The sequence below is a fragment of the Musca domestica genome, unplaced genomic scaffold (genome assembly GCF_030504385.1).
Source record: "Musca domestica strain aabys unplaced genomic scaffold, Musca_domestica.polishedcontigs.V.1.1 8, whole genome shotgun sequence".
Classification (NCBI taxonomy): domain Eukaryota; kingdom Metazoa; phylum Arthropoda; class Insecta; order Diptera; family Muscidae; genus Musca; species Musca domestica.
Window position 1 is genome coordinate 20,163,202 of NW_026712409.1, and position 16,813 is coordinate 20,180,014.

General features: G+C 36.2%; 1 protein-coding gene across 1 annotated transcript in view; it reads right to left on the reverse strand.

Annotated features, from left to right (window-relative positions):
- LOC101887341 (uncharacterized) overlaps positions 1 to 16,813 on the reverse strand; it is a 465,336-nt gene that overhangs the window by 191,786 nt on the left and 256,737 nt on the right. The window contains exon 3 of the mRNA XM_059130821.1: positions 12,897 to 13,204. Within this exon, the coding sequence (XP_058986804.1) occupies positions 12,897 to 13,204 (308 nt within the window). The remainder of the gene's footprint in view (positions 1 to 12,896; positions 13,205 to 16,813) is intronic.

Sequence of the window (16,813 nt, forward strand, 5' to 3'; positions counted from 1 at the left end):
ATATGATGCGATAGGGGGGGAGAAAATAACAATTATTCAAAAACTCGAACCTTTGAGGGGGAGGTACCAGATAGAGTGGTCCGACATATGCCTTATTTACATCAGGACTTGCTTAACTACTGACATGTGTCGAGTTTGTCGGATGCTTATTTCCCGTTTAATGAACTTGATGTTATTCAAAATTTTAGCCCGTTGTGAGGGAGGTACCAAAAGAAGTGGGCCGATATCCACCATCTTCAAAGTAGTGCTAATTGTGTACTATATATTGCGCTTATAAAAATATTGCGAATTGTAAATTTTGGAATGAATCGGCTGCTTATTTCGCATTTTATGGGAGATATAAATATTCAAAACTTTTTACCTGTTGTAGGAGAGATACCGGAAGGAGTGGTCCGATATGTTTCTTCTTGACATTTTATAAGAGTTATGATTAATTAAAATTTTGACCCTTTGTGGGGGATGTATGTGATGTAGTGGACCTATATTCCTTATTTTCGCACAGGACCTATCCCTAATGCAAATATAAGAATTTGCACAGTTTGATCAAAATCGAATGATCCTTTCTTTTTCTATGAAGCAAAATATCTGCTATGGAAATTTTGAACTTTTGTGGGAGATGTACTGAAGGGTTGAACCGATATTGCCCATCCCGGTGCTTGATCTAAGTTTGACAATAATATTACGATGTACGAAGTATGGGTCAAATCGGATACTCCCTGCTAGTGTTATCGTGCTGACCATCCAGCCAGACAGACTGACGGATGGACGGACATCCTTAGATCGATTCCAAATGTCATGAAACAGATTTGATCCAAAGAGACCTAGAATATCAAATGATATATATCCTCTGTAGCCATATGGCTGAGGGTATAAAAAATATGATTTTCTTAATTCCGAATTTGTTCAAAATTATTTATTTATTCACTTTTTTTTGGAAGTTAGGAAGTGCTGCAACTCTTTCCTGAAACAGTCCCTCATATCTTCTGAATTTCCTATTCCACATTTTGGTGGAGGGTATATTAAGTTTGTCATTTCGTTTGCAACACTTCGAAATATACATTTTAGACCCCTAAAAAGTATATATACTCTTGATCAGCGTAAAATTCTATGTCGATTTGGTGGTATCCCTCTATCCGTTTGTGGAAATCACTCTAGCTTTCGAACAAAATGAAGTAGGTTGATAAAATTTTACTCAAATGTGTATTATGTCTGCAGGACTTTTGGTATTGAAAATGGGTCATGTAGATCGACGTGTTGGTATAGCCTCCATGTAACGGTACCTCCCGATAGTCGGTATTTTGATGATTTTAGCGACATTATTCACAGGAATAGTTTCAAATTTGGTATTTGAAGTTGGTCATGGATACTACAGCCTATGACAGAAAATTGTCCACGTCTTCGTATAGCCTCAATATAACGGTACCTCCCAATATTCGGTATTTTGATGATTTTAGCCACAATATTCACCGATTTTTTTCAAGTTTCGAATTTGAATATTGCAATGGCTTATGACAAAAGTTGACTATGCAGGTCCACGTCGTCGTATGCACCCTAATATGATGGCTAGATTCAGTATCTTTAAGATTGAAATGAAATGAAATGAAAAGATGAAAATGTTTATAAGTGCGGTAGTAAGATTTAGAAGACTTTCCAAAAGAATTTTAGTTTTATATAATTCTTTGGTTCCTCTTCTATTGAGCTTACGATCTCGTCACTTGGGTAAAAAAGGTTTTTTGTCATAGAAGTTATTTTTAAAATAACTTCTGGGGAAAATATCCCAGACAAAAACAAGGGAACTGATGAGGATTGGTGGCTCTTTCCGAAACCTAGGTATTCCCTGCCTTACCCCCTGGTAAACATTACCATCGTTCTCCACTAATAAACAAACGTTATTTTTATAAAAACAACAATAAAGGGATAAGCCTGACCATTTTGCAACAACAAAATACTACGGTATCCCGAACAAACAAGCCACACTGTTCGATTTTAAAAACAATTTTTAGCGGATTTTATTTATTTATTTATTTATTTTTTTTTTTTTTTGAAAATTGCCAAATTCATTTCAAATGGTGGAGGGTATTTAAAGATCGACCCCGCCGACCATACAGCTTTTTTACTTGTATATTCTTTACTAAATGTATATTCGGATTTCTTGTTTATCTTTCATGATTGTGTTTTTCGTTTGCCCTACTACTGCTTACATTCATATATAGATACATTGGGATTTTTTGATTGTGTGTTTACATCATTAACATACCAAAATTGGAATGTAAATTATGTTGATGTACTCTTTCGTATGAGTATGCGTTTGTGTGTGCGTGTGTGTTACCAAGCGTGCTTGCAATGTAATGGCCCTTTTTAAATGCTATGAAGCTTAGTTGACGATTTGTTTGTATATTTTAACATTAGCATATTGTTGTGGAATAAATTAGAATTGTTTTACGAACCGAAGAGAAAATCGAAGGGGAAGATCATTACATAAAATTACGAAGATATAGAAAGCAAATTATTATAGATTTTCGGCGTCAACATTATTAGGAAAATCTTGATTTTATATAATCAGGGTAAAGAATTTAGTATTGCTTGTTGATTTTTATTTTATATTAGTTCGCAATATTTTTTTTTGCTAATATTTATTGCTCAAAGTACTTCACTGATACTTTTCCGAAAAATATTTTTAGATGTACTTTGTTAATGTGCAAAAAATTGACAAATGTGACAATTGACCCGTTCCAGAACTGCAAGAATGTAAAAGTTTACACTACGATAACTGATTTTCGTTTTATGATATCGAAACATTTTTTAAAAACTAGTATAATATAACAAAAAAAAATTAAGATGCGTTAACACTTCGTAAAATACTGGATAAATAACTATAAATAATTTTTAAATATTTTTTATGCATAGACAAAATGTAAAAAAAAAAATCCTAAAAAAGGTCCTAAAAATTAAAAACATGGCTCCGATTTAAAATAAAAAAAAATTGCCTTTAAAAACTGTTCATAAAATGGCAAAATAGCTCTTAAAAAATACATTTATCTCAGTAGTCCTTGAAAAATATTACAAAATTTTAAATTCAATATTGAAAGTAAAATTGAAAAAAATATTCATGTTGTAAAAACTAGGTAGAACAAAAAAAAAAAAATAAAAAAAAAAAAAAAAAAAAAAATATATATATATATATATATATATATATATATATATATATATATATATATATATATATATATATATATATATATATATATATATATATATATATATATGTATAAAACAAGTAAGCAAAGGCTATGGTCGTACGGGGCCGGCCATGTGATACCCTACAACACTACAATATGCTAGAAGCCCCCATATCCAAATCCATTTATGGAAGATTTCGTTTTTGAAGTAATGTCAAGAAGCAATGCCCAGATATTACCCTTATTTTTTTGATCAGGGATATTTGCTCAATATTTACGCACTCCGTCGTACAGATAGCTCTTGCGGTCCATTTTACAGCTAGATATAATCCAATGGTCATCCAAAATGCTAAAACTCTTCCCTGTCCTTCTCAGGAGTGTCGATTAGCTTCAATTGTGTGATCAGGAATTTTTTTTCTATTTTAGGTTTATTTGGACCCCTAAATATTATGCGATAATCTCCAACAGAAAGAGGCCCATCTTTAGACTCATCTATATGATTTGCTTGTCTACGATATTTGGCCATATTCCTCAACAAAATCAGCAAAAAAAAGGGCCAGAAATTCGCCTTTTGTGTATTTTGGATATTGCCTGCAAGCTATTTCAGCGTTTCGTTAAAATGGAAATGTTGGTATTTTTTTCACCCAAAAGTAGTGGTCCATTCTACTCACTGTCCTAAACTCTAACTTCATTAGAGATTTCGTATTCTTTGGTTTCTGTGACCTTTATAACAGCTGCAAAATCAGGAACATTTTTAGTTTTTAGTCCATTTCAACCCCTAAACATATTGCGGACACCTTTGAGAACAATAGGCCTAGCCCTCCTGAGCCTAACCCTACCCTTGTGAAAAATTTCGTGAGGATCGGACGATTACTGCAATCTGTATATAATAAACCCAACCTGTGTTGTAAGGTGAAAAAATATTACAAAATGTACATTTCAATATTAGAAGTCAATGTGAAAAAATAGCATGCGATAAAAAATATGAAAAAATAAAAAAAGTCACAAAATCTATATTTAAATCATTATTGACATCTTTTTATGCGATTTTTTTAGATTTAATTCTTTTATGCCAAATAGGCATTCTAAATTGATAAAATTTGTCAAATTTGTCGCTCCAGCCATTCTTGAGATATAAGCATTCTAGCTAACATCCCCTTCCTTCTTATACCCTCCACCATACTATGGAGGGAATATGAATTTTGTCACTCCGTTTGTAACTCCTCGAAATACTTATGTCAGACCCAACAAAGTATATATATTTTTGATCAGCGTAAAATTCTAAGACGATTTAGCCACGTCCGTCTGTCTGTTGTAATCACGCTATCTTTCGAACAAATTGAGATAGAAGGCTAAATTTTTGCAGACGTGTATATTTTGCCAGTAAGCAGTTTAAGTTCGTAAATGGACCATGTAGGTCCACGTCTTCATATAGCTCCCATATAACGGTACCCCCCGATATTTCGGTATTTTGATGATTTTAGCGACATTATTTAACGGAATCATTCCAAATTTGGTACTTGCAGTTTGTAATAGATACTGCAGCATAAAACAGAAAATGGGCCATGTAGGACCACGTCTTCGTATAACCCCCATATAAAGGTACCCCCTATATTCGATATTTTGATGCTTTTAGATACATTTGTAACTTCGAATTCAGCCCTTTTACCGTTTTTAACATAGATTATAAACAGATTTTTCTTCAAGTTTCGCATTTAAATTTTGTGATAACTTATGACAAAAGGTGCCTATGCAGGTCCACGTCGTCGTATAGGCATTCGGTATTTTTAATATTTTAACAGAATTTTTAACGGATTTTACTATTGTTATTATTATTATTTTTTTTTTTTTTTTTGGAAATTGCCAAATTTGTTCCAAATGGTGGAGGGTATTTAAAGTTCGGCCCGGCCGAACTTACAGCTTTTTTACTTGTTGTATATACATTGTACATATTTCGCTATGTATATCCGATATTTTTACTGTCGGCATCTACGTATCGGACAGGATTGACCTGTTCATCTATTTGTAATTTCGCCGGGATTAATGGAAAATTTTACTTTTAATTAACACAAATGTTATGGTCTATTTAACCCACGCACTATTACCCGATGACCATCAAAATTGGACGGCTCATGCCCAGCCTTAAGCCCTAGCTGCGTGCTAACTTCCGCTTCGATTGGTCTATAATTGTGACCTGTAGAGCAACTGCAAAAGCAGGAATTTTTTTTGTTTTTGGTCCATTTAGGGTTCTAGCCCCACCTCCATTCTAAATTTCGTGAAGATCGGGCAATAATTGCGACCTGTAGAGTGATTACAAATTAACATGGACAGACGGCGGACGGACTCAGATCGACTCAGCTCGGCGAGATAGGAAGATCCACATATACTTTGCTTACCAATATTTCGAGGTGTTACATAATTTTTGGCCCAATCAAACTTATAATACCCCCAACACATAGTGTTGTAGGGTATACAAATTAGTCATTGAAATTCCTATTGAAACTTAAAAAAATTTTGAAATATTGTAAGAATCTCCGTTATCTTCTCTTAATTTCTAGCTGCCACATAGCTTACTCATTAGTTTATTATACATTTTAAAGTTGTTTTTTTTTTTTTTTGGAATATTGCCTAAATTTTATTCAACTATTTAATTCTATTTAAATTTACTTTTTTTGTATTCTTAACTTCTCATATATTTAGATATTCCCCTGAAGTTTCTTTCTTTTCAAAGACGACAATTCAATTATCATAGGACAATTCACAAAATTTTTAAAGAGAAAAAAGAATCGAAGCCAATCGTTTATGAAATACCTTTAAACTACTACATCCACAACCCCTTACCAAAATAAATGTTCCCCAAATTCAAACAAAGTGAACAAAACTTCTCTCCCCATTCCCCTCTTAAAATTATTTTATTTACCCTCAAGTTTATTTACCTTTCACTATGCCGCATGAATATTAATGGAAGGACCATTTTTGCTATCAATTCAAAAATTACTTGACCAATAGATTGAGTTTGCCGGTTTTGCTATTTTTTTTTTTTATTTGTGAGAATGGAAAAAAACAGTCTAGGATTGTCTTTTGGTGTAGAAAAGTGCTGGCCCTAAATTTGTTCACGTAAATAATAATTTACTCGAGGGCCATAGAAGCAATTGACTTAAATTGATAGGGTAACGGTTTTTATTAAAAGAGTTAGTGGAGATGGAGGGTGTTGGATTCTTATTTGAAACACATAATAATAGGTGGGATATTGGTCTATTCATGGGACCATTAATGGAGAACGTTATCGGAATATTTAAAGTAAAGAAATGGTAGTGTTTTAAAGTTGGTAAGGATAATGATGATAGTGAGAAATCGAAATGAATTTAAGGTACTCAATCTATTAAATTGGGAGCAATGTATAAAATCATAAGTAGAATCATATCGAAAAACCTAACCCATATAACGGTACCTCCCGATATTCCGTATTTTAATGATTGTAGCACAAATCTTCAAAGTAATTGTCTGAAAATGTACACAAGAAGTTCCTCCGGAGTACTTTACCCCCTGGAAGAGAATTGTCTATATAGGTCCACTATATCGTATATACCCCATACAACGGTATCCCTCCGATATTCGGCATCATGACGATTTTAACGACATTTTATTTTACCGGAACTAGTTCGTATTTAAAGTTCGTAATGGGCACTACAGGGTTGCCCATATTCGACGGACCTTTGGGCCCATTCCAATCGACGAGGCTTGTCCTCAGGCAACATTTTTGCGTCAATTGAATTTTGTACGGGAACAAATGCAAATCAATGCGAATAATCCGTTGTAAAGTGCACCGAGACATGCCCAACTGCTGAGAAAGGCGTTTTTGGGATGTTCTTGGGGACCTCTCAACACAGGCTCGTACGGCAGCGATATTCTCGGCCGATCGCCTTGGTCGACTTTTATATGGCCTCTTCGGATTAGAAAGAGCCTTACCAGTCGAAAATTTTTGGTATAAACGCTTAATGGTGTTCTTAGAAGGCGCAGTTCTCACATTTTTTAATGTTTTAAAAGCACGTTGAGTTTTCACAATTGACTTCTTCTGTTAAATGTAAATTTCAACTATTTCAGAGCGCTCGCATAGCGTGTATTGGTTCATGGTAAAAATCTGCTTGGACTGACGCTTCAAACGCGGTATGGCATTAAGCGATGTGACATCTCTGTCAAAAGTTATGGCGTTGCCAGATGGGTCCGTCGAATGTGGGCAACCCTGTACCTAAGACAAAAAAATTGCGTATTCATATCTACGTCGTCGCATGGCCCCCATATAACGATAACTCCTGATATTCAGTATTTTGATGATTTTAGGAACATTATTTACAGGAATCGCTTTAAATGTCGTATTTTAAGCTCATCGGAATTGTTTCAAATTTCGTATTTAATATTCGTAATGGGTACTACAGCCGATGACAAAAAATTACTTATGCCGAACAACGTCTTCGTATAGCCCCCATTTAACGGTTTCCCTTTGAGCGGAATTTAAAAAAAAAAAAAATTGGAAATTTTTCAAGTTGCTTCAAAATGGTTAGGAGTATTAAAACTTCGGCCCTTGAAAGTGATATGTTTAAAACATCCACATATTTAGCTTCGACTATGCTTGAAAATATATCCATAAATATTGACTCTATTTACTTTTTTATACCCTCAGCATTATGGCTGGGGAGGATATATATCATGGGATATCTTTGAATTTGGAGTCGATCTAGCGATGTCCGTTCGCCCGTCTGTCTGTCTAGTTGATGCACAAGATAACTCATGAAGGAAGTATCCGATTTGATTAAAGCTTGGTACATCGTAATATTATTATCAAACCGAGATTGTGTTCGGAGATGGGTTATATCGGTCCACACGTTCTGGTACCTCCCCCCCCCCCCCAAAAGGCCAAAACATTCGTTATAACATATTAATGCACAGAAAGGGAAATGAAAATCCGATTTTGCTCCCCCTTTGCAAATCCTAATATTTGCCTCATTGCAAAGTCAGGTGCGAAAATGGACAATATCAGAAAGGGTAGCATTTTTGATTAATTATAGTTCTTATAAATTGTGATATAAGTGTTCGATTGTCTTCGAATTACACACATTAAAATACATCAAAATACTTTAATTGACCAAAGTCTGGTTTGAAGATGGAATATATTGGTTCACTCCTTCGGGTACCACCCCCACAACGGGTCAAATTTTTGAATACCATGAAGCTCATAGAACGCGAAATTAACATCCGATTCCATTCAAACTTTGTACATCTCAATATTTTTATTAGCACAAGCTCTTTTATAAAAATGGTAGAGATCGCACCTCACCTTCTGGTACCTCCTCCACAACGGTTCAAAATTTGGAATAATTATATCTCTAATAAAAAGAGAAATAAGCATTCGACTTTCTTAAAATTTCTCAATATTTCTATTAACACAAGATCTGGTGTGAAGATGAGGTATATCTATCTACTCCTTCTGATACCTTCCGCACAGAGGCATCAAATTTTTAATAACAAAACGCCCTAAAATGCGAAATAAGCGTCCGATTCTTTTTAGACATCTCAATATCTCTACTAACACAAGATATGCTGTGTAGATGATAGCAATCGGCCTACCCCTTGTGGTACCTCCCATACACACAATCACAATTCTAAATACTTAACTCTTTCATAACTTGTGAAACAAGTCAGCGATTCCATTGAAGCCTGGTGCAAATGACAATAGAGCCCAATCTCCCTCTTCGATTGTCAACTCTATTCTCTATCCGGCTCGAAGGACCAATGAAAATGAGAATAAATTCCAATCACCCTCGTCGATTGTCAATTCTATTCTGGATCCTGCTCGGAGGATCAATGTTTTTATACCCTACAACACTATGTGTTGGGGGTATTATAAGTTTGATTGGGCCAAAAATTATGTAACACCTCGAAATATTGGTTTCCCACATAGGAAAGTATGTATGGATCTTCCTATCTCGCCGAGCTGAGTCGATCTAGCTATGTATGTCCGTCCGTCCGTCCGTCCATGTTAATTTGTAATCACTCTACAGGTCGCAATTATGGTCCGATCTTCACAAAATTTAGAATGGAGGTGGGGCTAGGGTCACAATAGAACCCCATTTATTTTGGAGATGATCGCATAATATTTAATGGACCAAAACTGAAAAAATTCTTGATTTTGTAGTTGCTCTACAGGTCGCAATTATAGACCAATCGACGCAAAAGTTTGCATGGGGCTAGAGCTTATTTCTGGGCAGAAGACTTCCAATTTTCATGGTCATCGGGTAATATTTAGTGGGTGAAATAGGCCACAACATTTGTGTTAAATAAAAGTTATTTTTTTGATTAAACCGCGAATATATTTAATCCCGACGAAATCACAAATAGACGAACAGGTCAATTCTGACCGTTACGTATATGCCGATAGTAAATATATCGGTTATATATAGCGAAATATATACAATGTGTATATACAAAGGAAGGGGATGTTAGTTAAAATGCTTATATCTTTAGAATGGCTGGACCGATTTTGACAAATTTTGTCAATTCAGAATGCCCTCTTGAAATAAAATAGTAAAATCTACATTTTTTTTATTTTTCATATTTTTATCGCATGCGATTTTTTCAATTTGACTTATAATATTTTGTAATATTTTTTCACCTTACAACACAGGTTGGGGATCTTATATAAGTATTGCAAATATCGTTCGATCCTCACGAAAATTTTCACAAGGGTAGCGTTGGGCTCAGAAGGGCTAGGCCTATTTTTTTAAAAGATGTCCGCACAAATTAGGGTTGAAATGGACCAACAACTAAAAATGTTCCAGATTTTGCAGCCATTATAAAGGTCACAAATGGAAACCAAAGGACACGAAATCTCGCATAAAGTTAGAGTTTAGGACAGCGGGTACATAGACCACTAATTTTGTGTGAAAAAATACCAGCATTAATTACAGGCGATATCCGAAATACACAAAAGGCGAACTTCTGGCTTTTTTATGCTGATTTCGTTGACGAATATAGCCAAATATCGTAGACAAGCAAGTCATATAGATGAGGTACGGAGGGGCTTCTTGGTTGTGGAGATGATTGCAAGATATTTAGGGGTTCAAATTAACCAAAAACAGAAATGTTTTTGCGATCACACAATTGAAGCCAATCGACACGCCTGAGAAGAGAGTTAACGACAGAGAACAATTCTGGCACTTTGGATGACCATGCGATTATATTTAGCTGTAAAATGGATTACAACAACTATCAGTCCGACTGAGTGCATAAATATTGGGCAAATGTCCCTTGTCAAAATGCTAATTTTGACAGCAAAATCTTAAAAAATGGATTTGGGCATGAGGGGACTTCTAACATATTGTAGTGTTGTAGGGTATCATATGGTCGGCCCCGCACGGCTATAGCCTTTGCTTACTTGTTAATAATGAGAACCGAATCCAATCTCTCTCTTCGATTGTCAATTTTATTCTCTATTTAGAGCAATGTAAAGCGAGAAAGGAATACAACCGCTTCGCTTGGAGTGGATTCAATTCTAGTTATACACTCCATCATAGTATAGAGGGTATGTTAAGTTTATCATTCATAAATCACTCTAGCTTCCCAACGAAATGAAGTAGGTTTATAAAATTTTACTTAATTGTGCATTATGTCTGCAGGACTTTTGGTATTGAAAATGGGTCATGTAGGTCCACGTTTTGGTATAGCCCCCATGTAATGGTACCTCCCTTTTTTCGGTATTTTGGTGATTTAAGCAGCATTATTCACCGGAAATGTTTGAATGAAATTTGGAATTTGAAGTTTGTAATGGGTACTACAGCCTACGACAGAAAATTGTCTGCGCAGGTTCACGTCTTCGTATAGCACTCATATAATGGTACCCCCGATATTCGGTATTTAGATGATTTTATCGACATTATTCACTGGAACTACCTACATTATTTAAATTAAAACTACCTATCACTTTTCATACTTTTTTGTACCTATTTCCAAAACATACAGGGTTGCCCATATTCGACGGACCCATCTGGCAAAGCCATAACTTTTGACAGAGATGTCACATCGCTTAATGACATACCGCGTTTGAAGCGTTAGTCCAAGCAGATTTTTACCATGAACCAATACACGCCACGCGAGCGCTCTGAAATAGTTGAAATTTACATTCAACAGAAGAAGTCAATTGTGAAAACTCAACGTGCTTTTAAAACATTAAAAAATGTGAGAAGTGCGCCTTCTAAGAACACCATTAAGCGTTTATACGAAAAATTTTCGACTGGTAAGGCTCTTTCCAATCCGAAGAGGCCATATAAAAGTCGACCAAGGCGATCGGCCGAGAATATCGCTGCCGTACGAGCCAGTGTTGAGAGGTCCCCAAGAACATCCCAAAAACGCCGTTCCCAGCAGTTGGGCATGGCTCGGTCCACTTTACAACGGATTATTCGCATTGATTTTCATTTGTTCCCGTACAAAATTCAATTGACGCAAAGAAAATTGCCTGCGGACAAGCCTCGTCGATTGGAATGGGCCCAAAGAGTCATCGAAATGGCCGAAGATGACGAGCAATTTTGGAACAAAATTATCATGTCCGATGAAACCCATTTCACATTGAATGGGACCGTAAATAAGCAAAATTGCCGTTTTTACGCCACTGAAAATCCGCAGGAGATTCAAGAAGTGCCTCTTCATGACGAAAAAGTCACGAAAACGGTCATTGGGCCGTTTTTCTTCCAAAATGAAAATGACCATGCTATTACCATCAATCAGGAGCGTTATCGCGACATGATGACCAATTTTGTGATGCCAATTATTCGTCGAAAGCGTATGAGGCAGTTCTGATTTCAACAAGACGGCGCTCCACCGCACACAAGTCGCATAACAATCGATTTTCTGAAGAATTTGTTTCCGGGCCGTTTGATGTCGAAAAGTGATGATTTGGACTGGCCACCGCGTTCTGCCGATATGACGCCGCCTGACCTCTTCTTGTGGGGATATTTGAAGTCAAAGGTTTACGTTAACAAGCCAAGGACCGTAGAAGAGCTCAAGGACAACATTCGAGAAGAAATAGCCGCTATTCCGGCCGAAATGTTGGCAAAAACGATGGAAAATGCAGCAAAAAGGGCACAATACGTCATCAACGCCAGAGGCGGCCATTTGATAGATATCATATTCAAAAATTGATGTAAACAAATCTACTTGGAACAAATTAAATGATTAACATTGCCAACCGCCAAATTTTTATTTTTTTCTTTGATTAAAAAAAAAAAAAAAAAAAAAAAACATGGGTCCGTCGAATATGGGCAACCCTGTATATCGTCCAAAAGGTGATTGCAAAGCCAAATTGTAAACTTTCGACTCACTCCCTTATCCAAATACGTATTTCCAAAACCGTTTACAAAATTCCAATGGGTTCGACATTTACTACTTTTAGTAGGCATTTAGCACGATTCTTCAAAAACCCAGTCTTATCTCACCCCTACTCCCAAATTTTAAGATTCTAGCTTCAGCCGTTTTGCCTGGGCTTTAATGACCCATTATTTACCCATTAATACATGGAGATATAAGAAATATATTTTCACCAACTATAACCACCCATGTTATTAAACTTCCCTTCCATTTCTGATTCCTCCATTCTTTACTTCTTAAGAACTCATTGATTCTTAAAAAAAAAATAACAAAAACAAACAAAAAATGCTTTCCACTTACCTTTCAGATACTGTTCATTTTGCGCTATGACTTTTTCGGCATTTTTACGCGCCTGAAAAAACCACTCCGATGTATTGCCCAAATAATGATATTCCATTGATAGGTCCTTTGCCAGTATTGCACCCAAATCTGGTGGCGGTAGACGATAGGCAAATGGACAAAACAGCCCCGCCTGCGATGGATGTTCATTCCAATCGAAACAGTGGCCAGCAGCAAAGATGTCATCGTCGAACTCGACCATGGACAGGACGGAGGCATGCAACAGATTTACATCGGCATGGGCAGCTGATGAAGTCATTTTGAAAATTCTGCAGGGGAAAAAAAGCAAAAAGAGAGAAATAAGTGAAATGACCATAAAAACCAGTGGCAACAATACAAACAAAAAATCCAACGAATAAATAGAGTGTAGAACGGAAAAGCCGATGTAGTATGCATTCGCTATGCAGATAGGCGGATAAAGGAAATGGCTTTATGATGTTTTTTTCATTTGTATTGCCATTTTACGTTCCGAGGAAATCGGTTTACTGCATGTGTAAGTTTTCGCATTGCCATTTGCATGAATTAAAGTTTTCGTTTTTTTCTATGGAGATACGCATGAAAATGAAGCAACAAAAACTGCAGCGAATACCATAATTTAAATAACTTTTATTTACTCAGACCCAAGAACACCGTGGGTATTTTTAACGATAAGTAATAGCGGACTTACGCTTTTCTCACTATTCTAACACCCAGCATTGCAGGGTGGAAGAATTGCTGTTCTTCTATTGAGGGAAGATTCAGTGTTTTTCTATAGATAAAAGACCTTCTGGACTTCTATGGATAGAAGAATTCTGAAAACATCAACTAGGCTTTAAAAAATAGCAGTCATCCTGCTCTTTCAAAAATACATTTCCTCTTAGATTTCTGAAGATTAAATAATATCTGGTCTCTTAATTACTAGAAACTTCCTCATTATTCTCTCCACCATACATTGCAGGGCATATTAACTTTGTAATTCCGTTTGTCGAACTACACATGTTAGACCTAACAGCCTAAATTTCTAAGTCAATTTAGAGATGCTCTCTTTCGAACGAATTGAAAGAAAATACAAAACATTTTGCACACATGTATATTTTCCAGTAGGCAGGTTATGTCCGAGAATGGGCAATGTCGGTCCATAATTTCGAATAGCCCCATATAATGATACCTCCTGATATTCGGTATTTTGATGATTTTTTAATTCATATGGAGTTGTAAAAAATTTCTTGTTTTAAGTCCGTAGTGGGTACTACAGTGAATGCAGGTCCAAGTCTTCATATGGCCCACATAAGGATACATACCGATATTCGAAATTTGGATGATTTTAGCGACATTATTCAGTGGAATGGTGTAGACCACACACAGCGTGATGTAAAAAACTGCAACAAAGTGAAAGGCCATAACTTTTACATTTTTTTTTTAATTTTATTGAATGAAAGCAAAAAATGTCGGATATAGCATCAAATTTTAGAAAAAGTTTAGATTTGTTCTAATTGGTCACCTTTGGCACGAATTATGACCTTCAATGGCCAATGAAACCATCACACGCTGCCCGAATGTTGTTCTGCGGGTTTTTGGACCATTCCCGACGAAGCGCTTGCCTGAGGTGATCGACACTTTGGTGTTTTTTAGTGCCAACATTGCTTTCCAAAATACTCCAGATTTTGGTGACCATTGAGCGCTGGAAATTAAGCGAGGAATCTCATTTTGTAACCATTCTTGGGTGGCGCTAGCTGAGTGCGATGGTGCTGAATCCTGTTGGAATGTCCAAGGTCTGCGGCCAAAATGTTTGCGTGCCCAAGGCTTTAATTAACCCTCCAGAATATTTTCGCCACAATATTCGGCATTTATTCTGATGCCACGGGCGATTAATACTAGCGGAGAGCGACCATTGGCTGTTACGGCGGCCTACACAATCACTATGGCCGGGAATATTGGGATATGTTCAGCTCACGAGCCATTTTTCGGCCACTCCGACGCGGGTTTCGTCCAAGTCGCTTCTTTACATTTCGAACCATTTCTGCTGATGTTGCTGTTTTCTTTCGTCCACTTCCTCGACGTCGGGCTACGCTACCAGTATCACGATAACGAGCGATAATGGAGTGCTTTAACGATAGCCAAATATATAGAAATCGCACTATCAGGCTTGAATTCCATCGCGAATAACATTTTTTCTGGAAAATGCTCACCAAAATGCTTTTGAACGCTTGTTAACAACATAACAAGCTGTCACTGGCATAATTTTAAGAGGTGTCGAACGAGTGGCTTAGAAATGACAGCAGTCTGAAGTTGGTTGCAGTTTTTTCATCTCAACCTTCCTTTGTTCGGTATTTTGATAATATTTGCCGACATTATTCACCGAAATAGATTCAAATTTCTTATTTGAAGTTCGGAATTGGTCCCACAGCCCATGACAAAAATTACTTATGTAGGGCCACGTCTTCGTTTAGCCTCCATACAACGGTTTTCATTTGAGCGGTATTTTTCGATTTAAATTTGGAGTCGATCTGGGTGTGTTCGTCCATCTGTCTGGTTAGCTGTTGCCCACGATTACTCTCGAATGGAGTATTCGATTGGATCCAAATTTGGTACATCGTAATATTTTTGTCAAACATGGATTGAGTTGGGAGATGGGCAATATCGGTCCACTCTTCTTCCTAATTCACAGAAAGAGAAAGGATAATCCGATTTTGCTTCCATTTTGCAAATCCTTGTATATCCATCAGTGTTTAGTCAGATACAAAAATGGACAATATTGATCCACTCCATCAAGTACCTCCCCCCAAAGGGTCAAATAAAATAACACACCTCACAGTGTTTTTATTAGCGCAAATTCTGGTGCGGAGATGTGAAGTATCAGCACCCTCCTCCACATGGTGTCAAGCTCTTGAATATTCATGAAGCTCATAAAACACGAAATTAACATGCAATTTCATTCAAACTCGCAAAATTTCAGTATTTCTCATAAAACAAGATATGTTATAACGATGGCAGAGATCGGACTATTCCTTTTGGTACCTCCCAAAGAGCCAAAATTTTCAATGACAAAAACCGATCATAAAATACGACACAAGCTTGCGGTTCTCTTCAAATTTCACACATCCCATTATGTCTAGTAACACAACATCTGCTGTTAAAATGTGAAATATTAGTCCCTTCCTCCTGGTACCTCCCCTCCCCCACAAAGGTTTAAAATTTAGAATAACCATGAAGCTCATAAAACGCGAAATTAAAATCCGATTTCATTTAGACTTGGTGCATCTCAATATTTCCATCAACACGAGATTTGTTATAAAGATTGTAGAGAGCAGACCATTTCTTCTGGTACCTCCCCCACATAGGGTTGAAGATTTGGAAAAACAACACGCTCCAGGAAAGCGAAATAAGCATCCCACTCTTTTATTTAATTTTACACATACAAACATTTTTGCTTACACAAGATCTGTTGTGAAGATAATATATGGCTGTTATCTCACCCACAAAGGGTCACAATTTTCAATATTTTTATCTGTCAGAATTTGCGAAACAATTCAGCGATTCTTTACAACTACCTATATTTAAATATTTTTCTCAAGTAAAAACCTGGGGTGAATATGGAATCTATGATTTCGCATAAAATTGAATATAAATGTTCGATTTTCTTGTAATGTTGCCCATACCAATATTTTTATCTGTATTGGATGAAGTATGAAGATGGAATACTTCGCTATTATATCTGGAGCCTTACGATATTTCAAAATTTTCACATATCTCATAAAAAGTGAAGGAAGTACCCAACATAGTCCAAACCTGTCTATGATATTTATATCATATTTATTTAGCTCCAATACGAAATGGATAGTATTGGCCTATTCCTTTGGAACCTACTCCATAAAGGGTCAACAGTTTGAATATTCATA